The sequence below is a fragment of the Hetaerina americana genome, unplaced genomic scaffold, assembly GCF_022747635.1.
Source record: "Hetaerina americana unplaced genomic scaffold, ioHetAmer1.1.p SCAF_4, whole genome shotgun sequence".
In the NCBI taxonomy this organism is placed as follows: Eukaryota; Metazoa; Arthropoda; class Insecta; order Odonata; family Calopterygidae; genus Hetaerina; species Hetaerina americana.
Window position 1 is genome coordinate 58,516,050 of NW_027286985.1, and position 19,370 is coordinate 58,535,419.

The 19,370-nt window shown below is 37.5% G+C and overlaps 1 protein-coding gene across 1 annotated transcript in view; it reads left to right on the top strand.

Annotated features, from left to right (window-relative positions):
• The window catches only part of LOC139692228 (sodium-dependent serotonin transporter-like), a 186,887-nt gene extending 169,580 nt beyond the window's left edge, over positions 1 to 17,307 (top strand). The window contains exons 12-14 of the mRNA XM_071590293.1: positions 4,219 to 4,419; positions 8,475 to 8,642; positions 12,289 to 17,307. Coding sequence (XP_071446394.1) covers positions 4,219 to 4,419; positions 8,475 to 8,642; positions 12,289 to 12,372 — 453 coding nt within the window. The 3' untranslated portion in view covers positions 12,373 to 17,307. The remainder of the gene's footprint in view (positions 1 to 4,218; positions 4,420 to 8,474; positions 8,643 to 12,288) is intronic.
• The last annotated feature ends 2,063 nt before the right edge of the window (positions 17,308 to 19,370 follow it).

The following is a 19,370-nucleotide window of genomic DNA, read 5'->3' on the forward strand; positions in this document are numbered from 1 at the left end:
GAGCCATTTTAGCACCATGCCAGGATTCACGTCAGCCCATTAAGATCAATAAATTGCCTAGGCACAATCTATTCCATTTTTATTTGTTAGCTTCTATGAAGTTGAGGGATTGGGGAAAATTAATGACCACACTTTGAAGACAGGGCAATACACCCCTCTTTGGTGTTCTTCTGTTACTGCAGGCATTTGTGTCTGGGTGTCTTCTCCAGTTACAGGTACAGTCTCCTGTACTTCTGTTCTCCTTCGTACTGGGCATCTACAAGGTCTGTCCCAAAAGTAGTAGGATTGAGTCGATTAAAGAAATATTTGCCAGAATTGATACATTCCCCCAAGAGTCTTTGAATCGGTACCCTCGTTCGTCCACACACCGTTGCCAGCGAGTTGTCCAACCCTCGCACGCCTTCTGGAAGGCAGCGCCGGGAGTGCTGCTAAGCTCTCTCGTCACAGCCTGTTGTAACGCTTCCACCGAGCCTTGATGGCGTCCTTAAAGCACAGATTTAAGGTGGGGGAAGAGAAAGAAGTCAAATCGGGCACTGTCTAAAAAAATTGGATCCTCACTCACATGGTCGAGAAGCTTTTGGCAGATCCGCGAGCGAGTTTCCTTTTGTTCGTCCGAGAGCACTCGCGGCACCAAATCCGCACACATCTTTCTCATACCCTTGTTTGCGGTCAAAATTCGATGCATATCACTATTATGAATACCAATTTCATCACAGTTCATGGGAGCACTTGATATGCGATTGCTATCCAACAAAGCTTTCACGCTAGCAAGACTTTCGTCACTTTTTGAGGTCGAAGGGCGTTCTAAACGTCCGACGTCTTCTACATCTTATCTACCCTCCCGAAACAATTTTCGCGATATTCATTGTCCAACAATGACCATAGATATCAAAGAAATATCAAGATGAGAACGATAAATCGAGATGGCTAAAATAATTGAACATGTCGAGTTTTATATCGAGTGACATCGTAAAAAGTGGGGAAGATAATGCGATCACAGGAAAAAAGCAATTTAGTTTGCATAAACGCCATTAGAACTGAACTAAGATCATCTCTGTAAGTTTTAAAATGTTTGCTTAAAAATCTTCTCCTGACGAAATCGTCCACCACATTTTACCTTGAATATGATTATTTTATAAAATTCGGTTATTTAATTGGCAACTTTCATGTCCTACCTCTCATACCGTGCATTTCTTTTCTTTTTAATGTTCCTAATAATTTCCTTGCCTTCTTAATCACCGAGACTTCCACCCCCTATTTGTTTCACGATGGGGGTTACTATTTTCTTTCAAATATATTTCCATCCCTTACTCCGTAAACACGTTCTCTCCCATAATTTTTTCCCCAAACCATTTAAAAATTAATCCATCTCTTCACAATAAAATTTTGTATTTGCGTTCATGTATTTTTCTCCCTAGGACCTTTCACGTTATTTTCGTGAAATTAAAATGTATATGTTGGAGAGAAAATTCAGAGTAAATCTCTGTTGCCTAGGTTGTTTAAAAACGTCAAGGATAGGGATCAATCTGGACCTCGTTAAACTATGACGTGAAACTCCCACTTTCAAAACCAAGACTTTCTGATACCCAGAGAATCACACAGCATAATTTTCGATGGATAAAGGAAAGATATCGCCCTATATTTGCACTTAAGACCTTTTGGTTATTATACAACCCTTATCCACTAGCCTACCTCGTCGCCATTTTTGAGGTGATACCTACAGCTAATCAAAACATTGATAGTTCTGTTCATTTATTATTTTTTCAAACATAACTCTCATTTCTGATAATCGCGTTATAATCTAGGGTGTTTTTTATATCGGAGTTTCATTTAATTCTATTAGAAGTTTGTTTTTTAATGAAGAAATGTAGTCTACTTTATAAGGAACTAGCTGAATACCCGGCTTTGCACGGGTTAGGGAGAAATAGTAATAGAAATATACTACATAAATAAAAACAACAAATTATAAAGTACAATAATACACTACTTTATACAAATTTAAGAATCTTTTTTATTTAACACCTGTTTATAAACTACATTTTTTGTTTCATATCCAGGAGAAAGAACATATAAATTTTTAGGCGAACCTACTCTGGAGCAAGCAACATAAAGTTGCCCGTGGCTAAAACATGGCGATCTTAGATCAACACCACAAAACTTTAAAGACTGTCCCTGTGATTTATTAATGGTAATTGAAAAAGCTACCCGGACTGGAAACTGTAATCTTTTAAAGTTGAAGGGAAGATCGGTTGGGATTAGAGGTATCCGTAGAATAAAAATTATTTCACCTTTTCCTTTTCCAGTTAAAATGACTGCCTGGATTATATTTTTCATTAATTTTGTCACACACAATCGTGTCCCGTTGCAGAGTTTTGGTGGATCTAAATTTCGCAATAAAATGATTGGAGATCCTACTTTAAGTACAAGGCGATGTTGTGGCAATCCAGCTGGATCAAGTGAATTTAGGAATTCCGTTGGATAATTGACGGCTTCGTCAGCATCCACTACGGTATCAACCGATTTATATTCAATCACGTCTCCTGGCAGCATGGCTAGTATCTCCTTGTTAATTTCATTAACATCATCGTTCTTAGGAGCAAGAATGGCTCTTTCTCGCAACCATTCTAAATTTTTATAATTTTGATTAACGTTAGGATAGACTGCTTGTATCATATCGCGGACAGTTTTCACCGATACACATACATCTGATGACAATTTTATCATACCAGATGCTTCAATAACTAATCTATCTTCTCCAATCTCCAAAAGTTTATTTGCAAAATTTTGAGCATTTCCATCTCTTAAGAGGACTCGCATGTTTTGTTTAAGGCTAATTTCTTGGACATGATTCCATAGAACAGAATGTTTTAAACAGGCATAAATTTCATCGGCTGGAGTCGATTTTGGAATGACAGGCAGAGTTTGACGGAAGTCTCCACACAGGAGTACCAGAGCTCCTCCCGTTAAACTGCAGTTTCCTCTAAGATCTTGAAGTGTTGCGTTGAGGGCCTCAAGAGATTTTTTATGAGCCATCGTACACTCATCCCATAGTATCAATTTACATTCTATAAGAACTTGTGCCTGGCCGCTTGTTTTATTTATATGACATGTGGGATTTTCTTGTCGGGAAATATTAAGTGGCAACTTAAGGGCAGAGTGGGCTGTTCTTCCTCCTTCCATTAATGTCGCTGCAATACCTGAAGATGCACCGGCTAGAGCAATTTCTCCATGAACCCTGATTTCAGCGAGAACTAAATTAATTAAAAATGTTTTTCCCGTGCCACCAGCAGCATCAAGAAAAATGATACCTCCTTCTTGTTTATCTACTTGATCCATTATTGTTTCGTACGCGAATTTCTGATCTTCATTAAGAAGTGGCTTTTTATCCGCGATGTATGCTTCTAAGTCTAAGACATTGTAGCTAGTTTCACGTATATAATCTGGATAAAATACACCCTGTTGATCTTGTACAGGTGCAAAAAGACCGAGTTCCACTAAAGTCTTGTTAACCATGGTGATACACTTTTCCTCCAAAATAATCAAAGTTTTATTAAAAACGTCGGAGTTAAACGTAATATCCAATGTAGGATTTTCACTTCGAACTTTAGCCAGTATATCCTCACTCATTGATTCTTTATATATTTCCCATAATGTTTTTGGGTTAGATGGATTACAGGAGGTTATTATGATGGCAAACAAAATTCGGATTTGTCCTGGAAGAGAAATCAAACTGGCCTCTCGCAATGAGTCATCCCAGTGTTGATCTCCTTCTAGCAACCCTAAATTCTGGCAAGCTTCTCTGAATGTCTCACATATTTCTCCGTTTACCGTTCTTAATTCTGCAAATGAGTGAGGTCCTCTAATGGTATGTAGAAGCATTCTTAAAAAATAACATTCGGCGTTGTTAGGATGGACTGTGTAGACTCGGCCCAATGCGTCACATGAATAAATATTATTCTCAGGATCAAAGTTGCCCATTTTTCTTCTACAAAAGACTTTCCTTGATGTATTCCACGTATAATATCTCGGCAATTCTGAATACAATAGTGTTCTTGCAAAAGTATCCTGCTGGCATAGTTGGAAAAATGCTGTTTCTATGACAGCAAAAAAGTAAACAAATTACATACATACAAACAAACACTCTCCTTTATATATATAGATTACTATGTGTCACTTTGAACGTACTCTGGTTTATGCATCCTCTCTCTTGTGTTCCAGGGCGGCATTCACCTGGTCAACCTGCTCAACATTTACGGCCCAGGGATCGCCATTTTGTTCGTGGTGTTTGTGGAGGCGGCCGGTGTATGTTGGGTGTACGGCGTGGAGCGCTTCTCCGACGACATCCAGGCGATGCTTGGACACCGACCCGGCATCTTCTGGAGGGTCTGCTGGCAGTACATCAGTCCCTTCTTCATACTCGTGAGTTGCCTGATCCGAGCCACCTGAGCAAGACGCTTAATTGTTACAATTTCTCCATTTTTATTCACATTTTTTGCTAAAAACGGTAGTCTTTCTGTCAAAATTTTCTGACCCTGAAAGATTTTACTCAATGCATTGGACTTCTAAGGTGCCCACATAATACCTCTTATTACTCACTTTTAAAAATAACTAAAGACTAAATCATTCTTCAAATCCACATTCTTCCTCTCTGCCTTCATCTTGTTCAAAGCATTCATTCTTCTTCTCTGCCCAATCTTTTCACTCTTATCTTCAATACCCAAACGCTTATCGAAATCTCCTCCATCCTTTTTTTCTCACCACTTTCGTATTTCTATGAGCAAACTTCTAACCTACTGTGTCATACCTGATGGTATTTTTGCTCTTCTAGTTCCTCATTTTCATTTCTTCATTTTCAGTTCTTCACGCTTATCGAAATCTCCTCCATCCTTTTTTTCTCACCACTTTCGTATTTCTATGAGCAAACTTCTAACCTACTGTGTCATACCTGATGGTATTTTTGCTCTTCTAGTTCCTCATTTTCATTTCTTCATTTTCAGTTCTTCACGCTTATCGAAATCTCCTCCATCCTTTTTTTCTCACCACTTTCGTATTTCTATGAGCAAACTTCTAACCTACTGTGTCATACCTGATGGTATTTTTGCTCTTCTAGTTCTTCATTTTCATCATCGAAACCGAGTCCTATAATGCTGCGTTGTGCGCCACATCCTTCTCTCATCTATATGATTAATTATTTCCGGTCATTTCTATCCACTTCCTCCGCTTTGAAAAATGCGTAATACCTAATTGGAGTCCTCAAACCGAATAAAATGTCATTTATCATTGTAACCTCTTCAGCCCTGGATTATTTTGACCCTTCTTTTCATTATGATGTCCTCCGTCTTCGCAAGTCGCCTCAAAATTCTCCCTTTTACATCCTTCATTAGCCAGCCAGTGTTGCTTTATCTTCCCTACTGCATGAGAAGGTCAAGATCTAACGAAAGACGTCAGGGGTGGGAAGAATGAAGCAAAGGAATAATGAATATCCGAACAAAGGGCTCATCAACTTGAACTGTCTATTGAAAAAGTGCAACTTAAGTATTGAGGATTTATACCTTAGTGGAGGCGTAGTCACATCAAATTTAAAATTGGACAGTGAAAAGTTAAAGTAGATGAGATCTTTCCAATCACGAATGCGTCTGATATACATCATCTCATCGACTCGCCTATAACATGGATCTTAAATTTGGGAAAGAAAGATTGAAGACAAAATATAATCTAAATATTTAGTACTTCCCTGTCGTATCCTGTATAAAAAGTCTAAGCACGTCTTCCACTTGGTCATGCAACCAAATCGAGGTGTTTTGATAGCTGTCTCTGTGGTCGTACTCAGTCAGTTCCCTGAAGGCGATGAAAATTGATATGTCTGGATCGGCCTCCGAAACTTTAGCAGCTGATTTTTTCATCTGTCGCAAATAATGGACGACCTTAATCGCAGGAAGAGAGGAGATGAAGAGCAGATTATCTGAGGCAATGGAAGAGTTTTGACCAAAAGGAAAAATGTGCCAGCAGATGGAAACACTTTCTTGATTAATACATGCGGACCGTTCTGATCTACGAGTATGATAGTGAGAATTGGAAAAAACAACAGCTAAAATATAAGCATTAAAACGTTGTGGCAGAGGATAAATTGATGAAGGTCAAATGAATTGAGTGAATAATAGGGCTCTACGAAAAGTGAAAGAAAGAAGGCTTATGACAGGTCTGAATATAAGTGATGTTCCATATCGGACTTACTTTGAGACGCAATCATTTTGGAAGACAGTAGTTGAAAGAAAATTGAACGAAAATTACCAAAAAGTAAGAAGCGGAATGGAACGCATTGAACTAATAATAACAGACCACAAAGGGGAAGATTTGAATTGCTGCATCAACCAATGATGAGAAGTAATTAGGATGAGTACATAAATAATGTATGAACCTACATATATCTTAAACAGAGATGAGATTTTATATATTTACTCAAAGGTATAAACATTAGACAAGATCATTTAGTTACTCAAATCATCATTATTTTAAACACGGGAAATAAATTTAACTTGCTGACCAGTGCATCTGTTTTTTAATAAAGAGAAAAAAATATAAAATATTTTAGTGTCAAAGAAAAGTCAAGTCGAGAAAAATCTGGAGAATTCGGGGATCAAGAAATTTTAATTATAAAAAGCCTCACAAGAAAGGATTGCAGAGGGGGCAGGGGTGGCGGAGGGAAGCAGTATGGGAATTTCATTCCGGAGACAAACCTCCTTCCCGCATGAATATTTAAGATGTTAAACACACCCGCTCCCGTCAAATCTCAGGCATTTTGATTTTCCCTTCCCCTGAGGGCCATTCGAGTTCGTATTTAATGTGCTATGTTAAACATCTACCTCCAAATTGTGGAGGTTCGGGGCGCTATATCAATCCCACCCGGCCAGAGCGCTGGGTTGGCGACACCAAGGAAGAAGTTGAATTTCGAGCTGAGATCGACATGAACAGAAAATCGTTAGAGCATAGATATCGTATTTTTACATTACCAAGACCCGCGGCCACGTACGAGCTTTCAATTCCATGCAATATTTGCTTTTTATTTAACTTACCGTTAAACTGTTGAGCCAAAACCTATGCGAGGGTAGTCTAAAAAGTTTCCGACCTAACAAATAAACGAGTAATTTCTTCTTCAAATTTATTTTTATTTTTCAACATAGTCTCCTTTTGAGTCGTTATACTTTTTTTAGCGATTCTCTAAATTTTTAAACCCTTCCAAATAGTAGTTGACGTCTTTCTCCGCAAAATAGGCATTCACGTATGCAATTACCTCCTCATCCGATGAAGATCTCTGTCTTCGTACTGTTTCGTAACAATGTATTTTGAGCCAAAATCATTTGATCATACTCACTTGCACTTTTCGTGAGCAATCTACTTTAAGTTACTGATAATTTTTAGTCGTTTGCTATCTATAACTCTTGTATAAAAGTTTTCTTTACATACAGTTTAATGCTTCTCCAAAATGAAACCAGAATTTTCAACCCGAACGAAGGTCGGTTTGATAGGTTAGGGCAGAGCTCATCTAGTATTAAGCCTAATGGTGTGTGAAATTTACACATCTGGGTAGCGTAGACCAATTTTTTTCCTGTGCCACCTGTAGTTTCCCAGGAATATATGGTACACGAAAAGTCACACTGCTTGAAGAATGCCCGAAAATCGAAGACGGACCCTTTGGTAACTATTGCTCTACGCAATAGACTATCACGCCCCACAATGATTTGATAAAAAATCAGTATCCCCTTTAAGACGATATATGGAATAGTTCCATTCATCCTTAATAGTTCACGCCAAACTTAAAGCACAAATGAAAAACCAGGACAAGAAAAGGGCAAACTTGTTGCTGTTATCTTTTCAGTGGAGTTGATTTAAACAAAAAATGCTAAAATAAAAATTGAGTTTCCTGTTACAGCTTCCATAAATTCTAACACTGGAGTGCTTAGGATTACCAGCACTGGCCTTTCACATATATCTCCAAAAGACATTGTTTTCTTGGTGCCACTGCAGATTTCCCCTGCTGAACACGGTATTAATTCACGATTATGGGAATGATAAAAACTTTGGTATCAAAGGAAAATTTTCTGTGATTCTTCTATATTAGACAAATAGGTGTACATAAGCGACTCCGCCATCGGCAGACATATTTTTCTTTCATTTGACAAATCGGTGATGTAAATATTGCGTGTGGGCATCATTGCCAATATGAGCTCTCTCATCATGTAGATCATCATGTCGTAGATGTAGAACATCAGAATTCCATGAAAAGCTGCAGAATGAAGTTTTTAAATATATGTTCATGTTTTCTCTGCTAGAATTCGCGTGTTTCCCATGAGTGTGTTGTAACTTTGGGGATTGGAAGCTCAGCGATTAACATTCCATTTCACGCGTCGTCTCCCTCACCCAGTTATGTCATAAAGGCTTGTCTTCACTTTCTTTTCTTCTCACTCCTCTCTAAGGTCATCTTCATCTGCTCCCTGGTCAACTACGAGGACCTTAACAGCCTAGAGTACAAGTATCCGGCGTGGAGCATATCCGTGGGATGGGTGCTCACGGCGTCCTCCATCATGTGGATCCCCATCTACATCGTCTACAAGATCGCAATCACGCCCGGAAAATTCCTCGAGGTGAACTATTTTACAAATATCTTGATGCATACACCTTAATATATTATTTGAGTCGTACGGCATTAACTAAATTGATAAGCAGAAAGAAAAACTCAAATAGCCGCAATAATTTGTATAAAAAACTGTGCTCATTTACTCCTATGCTCACGTATTAATATTGAAGTAAATTAAAAGTGATTTCAAAATCCCAACGTGGAACATATTCACAGAAAGAAAACATTGAAATACTAAAGTATATCGAAACTGAGATACTTTTATCACATTTCTTTCAAATCTCCCGTATAATATATCTGGTAAAACAGCCATGTCTACTAGTATTATAGGCATCTCCTGGAAAGCATGGTTCCTCAATGGAACTTAAATTTTGTAAAATGACAATTTATTCTGTATAAATATTAACTTATATAAATAGAATTTTAAAATTTTAATAGATTTTATTTCGGTAGATTAAAAATAGAGTTAAGATATCATCAAAGGGTTTTTACGCACCAACTAGTATAGGTACTTTGAATGCAAAAGTACCTCAAGAATCAAGTTGTACGCACATTAAAGAATATTATGCTTAGATATTTGGTAATTAAAGTTTTAATAAAATATTTGCCACCTAATATCACTTGTATATTTTAGCTTCCATTAGTATCTCTATACAGATTTTAATAAAAAATTAACTAACAGACATGATGAAACAAGGGTCATGTTTTAGAGCGCTGAGAAGAAATGATATTTTTCAGTTTATAGGTTAAGAGTAAATTGGGAGAGTAAATTTTGCACAAATAGCTTAAACCTTATAGTCATCATGTTCAGAATCTGTAATTTTTACTCATTCTTTCATTTCAAAGTCACTCATCCATTTTTAGCTCAACAAGTTGCATGCTATCCGATAGTCATAATATCCGTTTCACAGACCGATATTGGAAGTGTAATGTGATGAATGCGAGCAATGGAATATGATGCTGGTTTTTTCCAAAGAAAAATATTTTTATTTACTCTAGCATTTATTAATAGGTTTTTACGATTTCAATCGCTGTTCTGCGAATTAGTTTTACTGTTGGTTTAAGTATTGATTGAAATTTAATTAAGTAAATATCGATTAAATGAAGAGTGTCGCGAAGACTGATAAGGCATATAAAATTATTTATAAGGAACATTTATTCATTTAATAAAACTTTGTAACATTTTTATAACCTTTAAAACTTTAATTTACTTTTATAATGACATGGATCAATGTGAATTGGGCTTCCACAATTATCTAATAGGGCTTAACTACAATTATCAAATAGAAAGTTGGTTTGATTGGTGAGGGTTAGGGTTCATCTAATACTAAGCATATGAAATCTTCACTTTTAGGGTTTGGGGACGAGTTCAATTTTCTTTACCACCTGCCGTTTCCAAGGAAAGTGACTAGATGGATAGATAATCGTGTAACATCATAAGGCCTCTTAGACTCATGAGTAAATACGCTCACAATTTTTTCGCCCTTATAGTAATAATAAACATGAAAGAAGAAATCATCGTCATAGAAAAATATGAAGCACATATTTGACACTCAAATAGTGGTAGTTTCAGTAATCAAATTTAGTTCCATGCCTGAAGAACAAATCACACACACACGTTAGTTCATATCATAATTATACACTCATGTAAATATAGAAAATAATTATCAAGTATTATAGTGATAGTTTAGTATTAATTGCTTCAATAACTATGTTTAGTTTCAGATATTAGTCTTTATTTAATTTTAACCGCATGTTTAATATTTTAATGCAATCAATGTCCTACTGTTTTCTATTTCGCTGCGTCACTCAAATATCACACGGGTGAAGCTCGAGTATCCACAGATATCTCTCGAAATTGAACCCAAGCCCCCCAGGCAGCAGCCCAACGGTTTGAACAATGGAAAACCATCCCCCAGATTTATTAACGATGGTGATTAAATAGGATGCCAACCCAGGGCTGGATCAGCCGTGTGGACGTCCCTAGTTAGTTGAAATCTTGGATTTCACCTGCAAACGATCTCCTAATTTGATATATAATGCGTTATAATTTTACATATGAAGCATGTAACAAACAAATTACTATGCTTAAAAATATATTAGCATTGTTGATGTTACTATTTTATTCAATGCAATGTCTTAAAACTTTCCTCTATTTGTTTGTGGTGAAATCTTTCAGGATATCTTGGAAGGTCTGACTTTGTAAAACGTCATAGCCAGTGGCATTAATGGCAAGTTGCTTCAAACGCTCTTGAGCATATCAAATATCGATGACAATTGTTTAATAGTTTCAACTTTGAGAAGTTTCTTTCGCCGTTAGCCCACGCATTCAAGAGAAACCGTTCGATTCATTGATGTGATGATCCGTTGTCACGTGGCCATTGAAAGTAGTGGGAACGACCGGCCCGGGCGTGCCTTGCTCAATCCGTAATCTGGCACTATGTCACCCTTTCTCACGGTAACATCCAGTGTGGCCAGCGACCTCTTGGTCTGCGACGCCAAACACCTTAAAAAAAATTCCCCCATCCTGTTTCTCCGGATTGGATTCCTTTCGTATCTAAGGTACCTCAGGTTTCTGTTCTTGGCTGACTGTTCGATATGTGTCCTAAATCTACCGATGAAATTACACCACCACTGCGGACGAATTTCAAATATATGATCACTCTAAAGCTTTGGAACTATCGTCATACTTGTAACTTGTAACATACTTGTAAAGCTTTGGAACTGTATTGTCAATACCGTTAACAACGATATTGAAGCTGTTCGCAAATCGCAAATAATTATTTCGCTATTGATTTTGATCATCTAACTAAAACTGATGCATATGGAAAAGAAATTGAGCATTCTCAATCAATAAAAAATCTAGATGTATGGATAAACCGTATTTTGACTTTTGCTAAACACATTATTTTCCTGAAAAATAATAATTTTAGTTTTCTTTCTTGAGTGAAAGTTGTAATTTCATTTTAATTAAAATAAGAGAAAACTTTTTATGTTTTTAGCATTACCAAATATAGATTACTGTTGCATTATTTAGAGTGATATCATTGGTGAACTAAATTTTACATTAAAAAGAGCTGTAAATTTTTCATATTCGATCTCTTTTGTTTCAAACTTTTCATGGCTATTTTTTTCGAAATGGAAATGGTTAAAATTGACTTACTTTCGTAAATATTTCATTGACTTTTTCATTTTTTTCAATTATGAAAACTCAAGTTTCCTCTTATACATTCTTCCAATTCACATTTACAAAATCTGTAACAGATCGAAACACAAGGGAGTATATGTATGACCTGCTAATCCCAAATCACCGAAAAGATACGTACCACGTGACATTCTCGGTGTCAGCCTGTAAATGGTGAAAGTGATACTATAATTGAAACCACAAATTTAATTGTATTTAATGATAGTTATAAGGTACCTTTTACAATTAAGAGGTTGTTTAGGATTTTTGTTAGAAATAGTCACGTAATTTTTGACTTTTTCAAATTTAATGTTTAAACAAAATTACTTTGTTTTCTTTATGGTATTCCTATGCTCAGAGAAGGCTAATGAAGACTCAGAGTATAATTTCAAATTGTTATCGCCATTTTTCATTTACAAATTACATATTGCAATAAATGCTTCTCAATTTACGCTCCTCGTGTCCGCAGCGCCTTGCCAAGGTGATCAAGCCGGAGGAAGTGCCAGAGCAGGTGGCCTTTCGGAATACATCTACCTACGGGACGCACGTCTGACTTGGCGGCGCTCCGGGCCAGAAGGGGTCGCCGGCGGCGGCGGCCAAAGGTCCACCCGGGCGCCGCCGCTCGAAGCCTCCCATGAGGGCCGGCGGAGGATCCTGGGTCGTGGTCGCCACAATCCCTGACTGTGTTAGGCAGAGGAGTACCTATGGGGAGTGGCTTGTCTAATTGGTCGGTCGCATATCGTCATCGGTCACTTCGGGACACCTGAAATGGAGAGACGCACCCAACGCCCCTCCCCATTCACTCAAGGACATCCCTATTTCACCCTGCATCGCCATATCCCTGTAATGAGAAAACAGAATGTATTAATTTTTCACACGTCTGCATCTATCCAAATCACGGTACTCTCGATTTGAAACAATAACATTAAAATCCTCGGATTATCACGCAGCAGTTCTGCCAGATCAAAGCCACAAACCTATTTTTCACGCATTGAAAAATGCATTCCGAGCGTGGTTTTCATCGCTGAATTGATTGCTTTTGACATTTTTTGAACTGTATTTTTTTCTGTGCTGCTGGAAACTCAGGAAGGGATCCACCCACCGTTTTTTCCCGGCGAGAGAAGCCTATTCCCATAGCATTTGATTGTCTCCAAACGAGGCTTGGCAAATCAGTTTTCTCATTGCTGTAGAACGCTCTGACGTGTCGGACTGTCTCCTATCCCCTCGTTGCCTCTGTGCATTTTCGACCGCTGGAGTAATAGCGCTTAGTCGAATATTCGAAGGCCGAACACTCAATAGTATAACTAATTCAAGGATTGGCCTTTAAGTTGCAGAGAATGCGCGCAGCATTTGTTTTAAAATGTTTTTAGATAAACTCTAATACCAAAATAAACTCAGAACTTGTTATTTTCCACATCCATATTTATTATACAGATGGTTAAGACAGATTAGAGCCTTGGAAAATATATTTAACCATCGAAATCATGGTTTGCTACTAATAAATTGTGGTGAGGTAAACTTTAAATTCACGGTTCGTTTTGATAATTTATGTATTCTAAATAATCAGATAATATTCTTGGAAAACGGCGATTATAAATGCCCATTCGATTTATGCTCGTTTAAGTTTCACGACGACGATACACTTGGTTAACCTTTAGAAAAAAATGCCGTCGGGAGAAGGTGTTAGGTTCACTCGCGACCAAAAAGGCCCATCACAAAACTTATCAAGTGAAAATGCGACCAAGATTGCCAAATGTCACACTCCTCGAACTTTGGAATCGAGGAACAGATCATCGTGCCGGGAGAAATGTGGCAACTTTGCGCTTCATTCCGTTTGATGCATATTGAAAGAAAAATTCCGAGATTGACCTTCATTTCAAACCCAAAATTAACTTTTTGTGAGACAAGTTCCACACACCGCCGTTATTTTCCGAACACATCCACCAACTACAAGCATTCCCCCCTTCTTCTCCTCAACATATCCTATTCCTGGTGACCCACGATCCCTCTTCCCTTATTCCTATTCATTCTCCTACTCTTGCTTCTCCTTCTTCCGCTGAACCCCAGCACGCCTTCTGCTCCTCTAGCATGTTTTGGCATTGCATTCATTATATTGTCATCCACATGATTTGAATCGCACTCGCCGTGATAACTTGAATCGATATCATAAACTTCGAAGGTGAAGGACGGTCAAACGGCAAAGAATCAGGAGGGAATGTTGAGGAACTATTTCCATATTGCGTTCGCTGTTTGCACCCACTCCGCGAAATAATTCCTCGCCTCACCGTTGTCCGTGGAGACGGAATTTTATTTTGACTTCAATTCGACTGGTAGGTATTACTTTTTGATTAATTTTAAGATATTCTATTACCATTACCTTTACCCTCTTACTTTTGCTTCCTCAACCATTTATTACCATTTTCCTTCTTATTTTGAAAGATTTCGGCAGTTAACGTACGTTTCTTGGAATCAGATGGGCGGAGCACAACAAGAATTTAAATCAATGCAACGATTTCAGAGTGTAAGAATCATTCCCCTGAAATTGTTGCATTGAAATGCATATTAGTGGATGACTCTGTCAAAAAGTTACTGTCGCGGCATCTCCCACAGTTTTTTGGAAGGATTCAAATTTTCAAGTTTTAGATGTTGAGCAAGTTTTTATAGAAATGATTTATTGGCATCATTTTCACAGAGTGCATTCCATATATTGAAGAAAAAGTTCTCCATTTCATTATAGAGAAAATTCATTCAATGATTTACCCTCTCATTTACTTATTGCTCATGTCTGATAAATTTTCAAACTTAATAACCCGTCTTGCATGAAAATTCTGACTTGATCTCTGCAAAAGTCGTCTTTAGTCAAGTTTCGAGAATTTAGTTCAGTTGTGGGGCACAATGTGACTTCGATGTTACATTTTTCACAGAAAGAAAGTCATTTCGAAGACGCTGTGAATGCCCTTTACAAAACTGAAATTATAAAAATGTCAATCTCACCCAAAATTTCTTTCTTGGTTCTAAATGGTTAGTTCTTTCTTGGTTTATCATTTTACTTAACATTTTTTCTATTCTCAATTTAGAAAAAATGTCTCTAGTTCCATAGTTAACAATACAACTAGCATTTCAGTCCTTCGGTTTGTTCCATTAGGGTGGTCGTAGCAAATGAAATTAATCGAGCGCTTTCGTTTTCTAATATTGAACCTTTACTTATAAATGAATTAATTTTGAATTCAAAATTTGTAACACTCCTGAACCTTTGCATCACTGTTATGATTACCGCTGTGAGAAACATTTAGGAGAGGCAATAATCTCTTCTATAAAAGTAAATGCTGGAAAACCTAATGACGAAAACTTTTGTCGTAAAACAAGAAAAAATCGAAGACGTAATAATATCCGATGTAAACCATTTGGTAATATGTGTGCCTATTAACCGGGTAAGCAGCCATTGTGTAAATAACAGTACTTGTTAGTGCAAATTCCTTTTTTCAAATTCCTATTGTGCAGTAGTAGGAGTAGGGTTAGTAGGGTAGGGTGGAGAAAATATCGTAGTTTTTCAACATCATTAACTTTGAATTACCTACAACTAAGACAGTAAACTCTATAATGCCCGCTCACCATGGTGAATTGCGAATACGGTATATTATATCGGGGCTAAGTGAGCCTAATGGAACTCTAATGTTTTATTCCGTGGGATTCGCATCACTCGTAATTTTCTCCGACTATAATTTCTAGGTGTCTTCCCGAAAACTGAAAAAAAATTTGTCCGCTTTCCCTTTTCCCCGAATGCTATCATGGAACGTCAAATGTTCTATCAAATGAACCTCTCCCTTTCAATCACTATCATAGATCCCGAAATTCATTCCTCCATGTATCCCGAAAACCGAGCGACTCCCCACTCGGTGACTCCTCCTCGGCCGCCCCCCACCCACGACCGCGCGATTCGATATAAACGGGGAATCCGAAGAGAACAACAGGAAAGGCCAATACAAAAATCCTGCGTCGAAGTCTACCATTATGAGTCGTGCACGACGTACTTAAAAATAAAAAGTAAAACAAGAAGGAATCTAGGCACACGACCATTAAATAAATTAGGTGTTCATAAATTATTTTGCGCGCGTGTGTGTATAAATGAGTGTGTGTAATATTATAAAATTGAATGTGCAACAGCGCGAAACATGTAAAGGTGGTGGTGTCATAGACAACGGGCGAGGCATCGTGATTTTTGTTGGTTGCCGGCAGAGGCGCTGGAGTCGCCGCACAAATGCACAAGAGTCTAATTTTGCCAAATCATTCCAGCATTTTAATGGAAAATGGGATGGACAGGTATGAAAATTTGACAAAAACCCCCTTTCCATGAGTGCTCATTGGTACACCAAAATGGAAGTTTGGAATTGTTTAATGTGAACTTACACGTAAAAAGTAGCCTGCGACTATAAAAAGCATATTAATCACATGACGTTAAATATTATTGTTAATCCAGCCATGTAGGATCATGTGTAGATAGGCAATAATTTAATAAGACCTTCCCAAGTTGTTCGGAAAGAAAAAAATTACTATGAGATGTTTAAACCCCAAGGGAGTTTCAAAATTACATATAGTCTTTGGTCATGTGTCGCGTTGTAGAATTGTTTTTAGTGCGAGAAGAAGTTGTTTTCAAGAATAACGAACTAGGATTTCATTTTTTAGGCGCAAAAAATTCGTCGCTAGGAAGTTGTCTCTTTCCATCCTATTCATACATGTATGGGTGATTGAAATTTTGTACATGTGAGTGTGTCTGTGTGTGACCGCAATGTGTTGTAAATCTGGCGGTGTTCGTTCATTCACGGGTGAGTTATCCTAACGGGAGAAATTATCAAGAAATGTTTACAGTTAAATGTCGTGGCTGAGGCGTGGTGCTCTGGAGAACCACCGAAAGGAAGAAATGTTATATCTATTCGGTGCACGGCAAAGTGTGCGTGTGCATTAAATAAGAGAATTGATTCCTCGACGTTTACCTACTACTTCCATGTGTGCCACGAGTGTTCTGTTCTTCCACAATTGTGCATAAGTGTGTGCTGTTTATGTGTGCAAGAAGTTTTGCAAATTCAAATGCCAAATACTTCAAACGGGGGATTTTTTAAAAAAGATCAATTCGTGAGGTAGCTGTTACGACAAATTATAATGAGTGTACCTTTGTGGTTGTCAAATATTTATTCATATATGCATAAATATATACATACATACATAAATCTATACATAAAATATATACACAAATAAAACGTGTAATTCTATATTTAAGTGCTGAGTGCCTGCCATAGTCTATCAACAGCCAGATAGGCTATGGCAACCCTTGTTGTTGACACTTGATGTCTCTGTGTTGTTGGTGGTCCAATGGTTTATCAGTGTTAAGAGTATTTTAATGTTGAAAATCGGTGATTTTCACTAAAATTATCTATATACTAATTATACAGCCTAAAAATATTCAGCGTTTATTTTTGGTGTAATTTTGTGGACAGAAATGTAAAAAATTGATATTGTTATTGTAACTTAAAAACAAATATACGAGGTAGAACAAAATTGTTGTTGTTCACAGTAATTTATTTGACTTAAAATTTACCATCCGAGTTGAAGATAGGGACAATAAGTAGGCATAAGGATTTCAAAGAATCGTATCATTAGCCGTCCGTGGTAAGAGCTATCAATGAGAAGTGCTTATTAGGTTAATCCTCGGGGGAATAATCAGATTGCATACGCATAGAATTTATTCTCCTTTCTTTTTGTTTTGCATTTCAGCAATTCACACTCGAGGCAATATCCCTATGTGTGCATATAAGAGATTTCCTCTACGCATGATCACGAGTGCAAGGACTACAGGTTAGTAAGTAAAACGGTGCTAAGTGGGCATAAGGTCACCTGCTTACAAGCAGCACTTAAGAACCCTTGCTGATGGGGTCAGTCAGAGGAGAGGGGCAAGAAGGCCTTCTGCGGAGTCGGATCACCTTTGAAACCTAGTGTTTCGACTATTCCCTTGTCTCTGGAGTGTAGTACCCGTTGTGTATCAATTTTTCATCCACCGTTATATATAGGCGTAGCAACTCGCCAGGATTAGCGATAAAAAAATGCCGAACTAGCCTCCAAACCGACCAAACAGTTGCTTTTATTCTCCACTGAGAGAAAACACAGCACCATCTTGTCGAGATTTTTTTCACATCCAACTTTTTGCCAAATTGAAAACACTTTGGCTTGTGATATGTCTGTGGCGTCAGCTATTTTGCGGACTTCGATCCGTCGATTATTAAACAATCATACATTGGATTTTGTTAATAATTTTGGAGGATGTCATTTTCCAGACGATGCTCATCACTCGCGGGCGTATGGCCACGTTTAAACTCGTTTGACCCATACTAAACAGTCGCAAACGTAGAAGCAAATTTGCCATGAATATCATCCTACTCGGCTTTTATATCTGTTGGTGCTAAGTATTTTAAATAGGAGTGTTAAATCACCACCCGAATTAATATTTTTCCATTTTTTAAATAAACAAAAGTTTGTTGTTTCAATCGACTATGAAAAAGAAACCACTGGATAGATATGGCTAAACTTCGACAGCAGTCTAGCGAGAGATGAGGTTTACTGAAGGCAAACCTTTTCTGATGCTACGAGCTCCATCTCTAGAATTTTTTAAAGAATTATAGAGCGACTCGCGTTCTACAGTCACACCCATAGGTAAGAACGAAAGCAAATTTACTTTTTTGCGTATATCATGTATCAAATGGCTAGGTTTATACGTTTGTTTGATATCACAATTTTAAACCAGTCTCACTCCTATTATTTTCGTCGCTGCCGTCTCCCGGATACACTTTATGCGCGGAACCTAGCTCACATAGTGTCCTCTCCTCTGCAACAGTCTTCGAGGCAATGAGGTCTCTCAGTTTATCCCGTACCCGCCTCTCCTTACTCATTTGAATTTCTCATAGTCACCATTTCTCTCTTCCACTATCACTTTATTGTCTTATTTTCTTTTCTTCCATTGCATTTTTTCCATTCTTGTGTCCAGGGTCTCAAATGCCTCTTATCTATGCTTATCGTCTTGTTTCGATGACCAAGTTTCCACGCCGCATATAACTATGCTCAATATTAAAGTTTTCACTCACAATACTCTTGTGTTGCTTTTTTAGGACGCAAAGCTCATGGATATATGCAAATGTCTCATAATAATTCTGTCACAGAGCTTTCTCAAATAAAATAATTGCCACATATGTTCTTTCGGAATTTTCCACCACTTATTTATTTAAGTGTAAGATGCTGAGCCATACAACTACCGCCAGGCATTGAATATTATTGATTTTGTTTCATTTCAGTCAATGTAATCTTCTTTACTCTTACAATCAGCATTTTATCGAACTTTTCCCTGGTTATTTTTTCAAGAAACAATTTGTTTATTGTTGTTTTGTGTTCCTTATGGCAAATTTTCTACTAAAGCGACTTTTTTTAAGGGAGCTGATGGAATAATCCTTTTGCTAAGTTGAAGACACACCATGCTGTTGAAATTCCCAAAATTGGTTTCAGACCTTT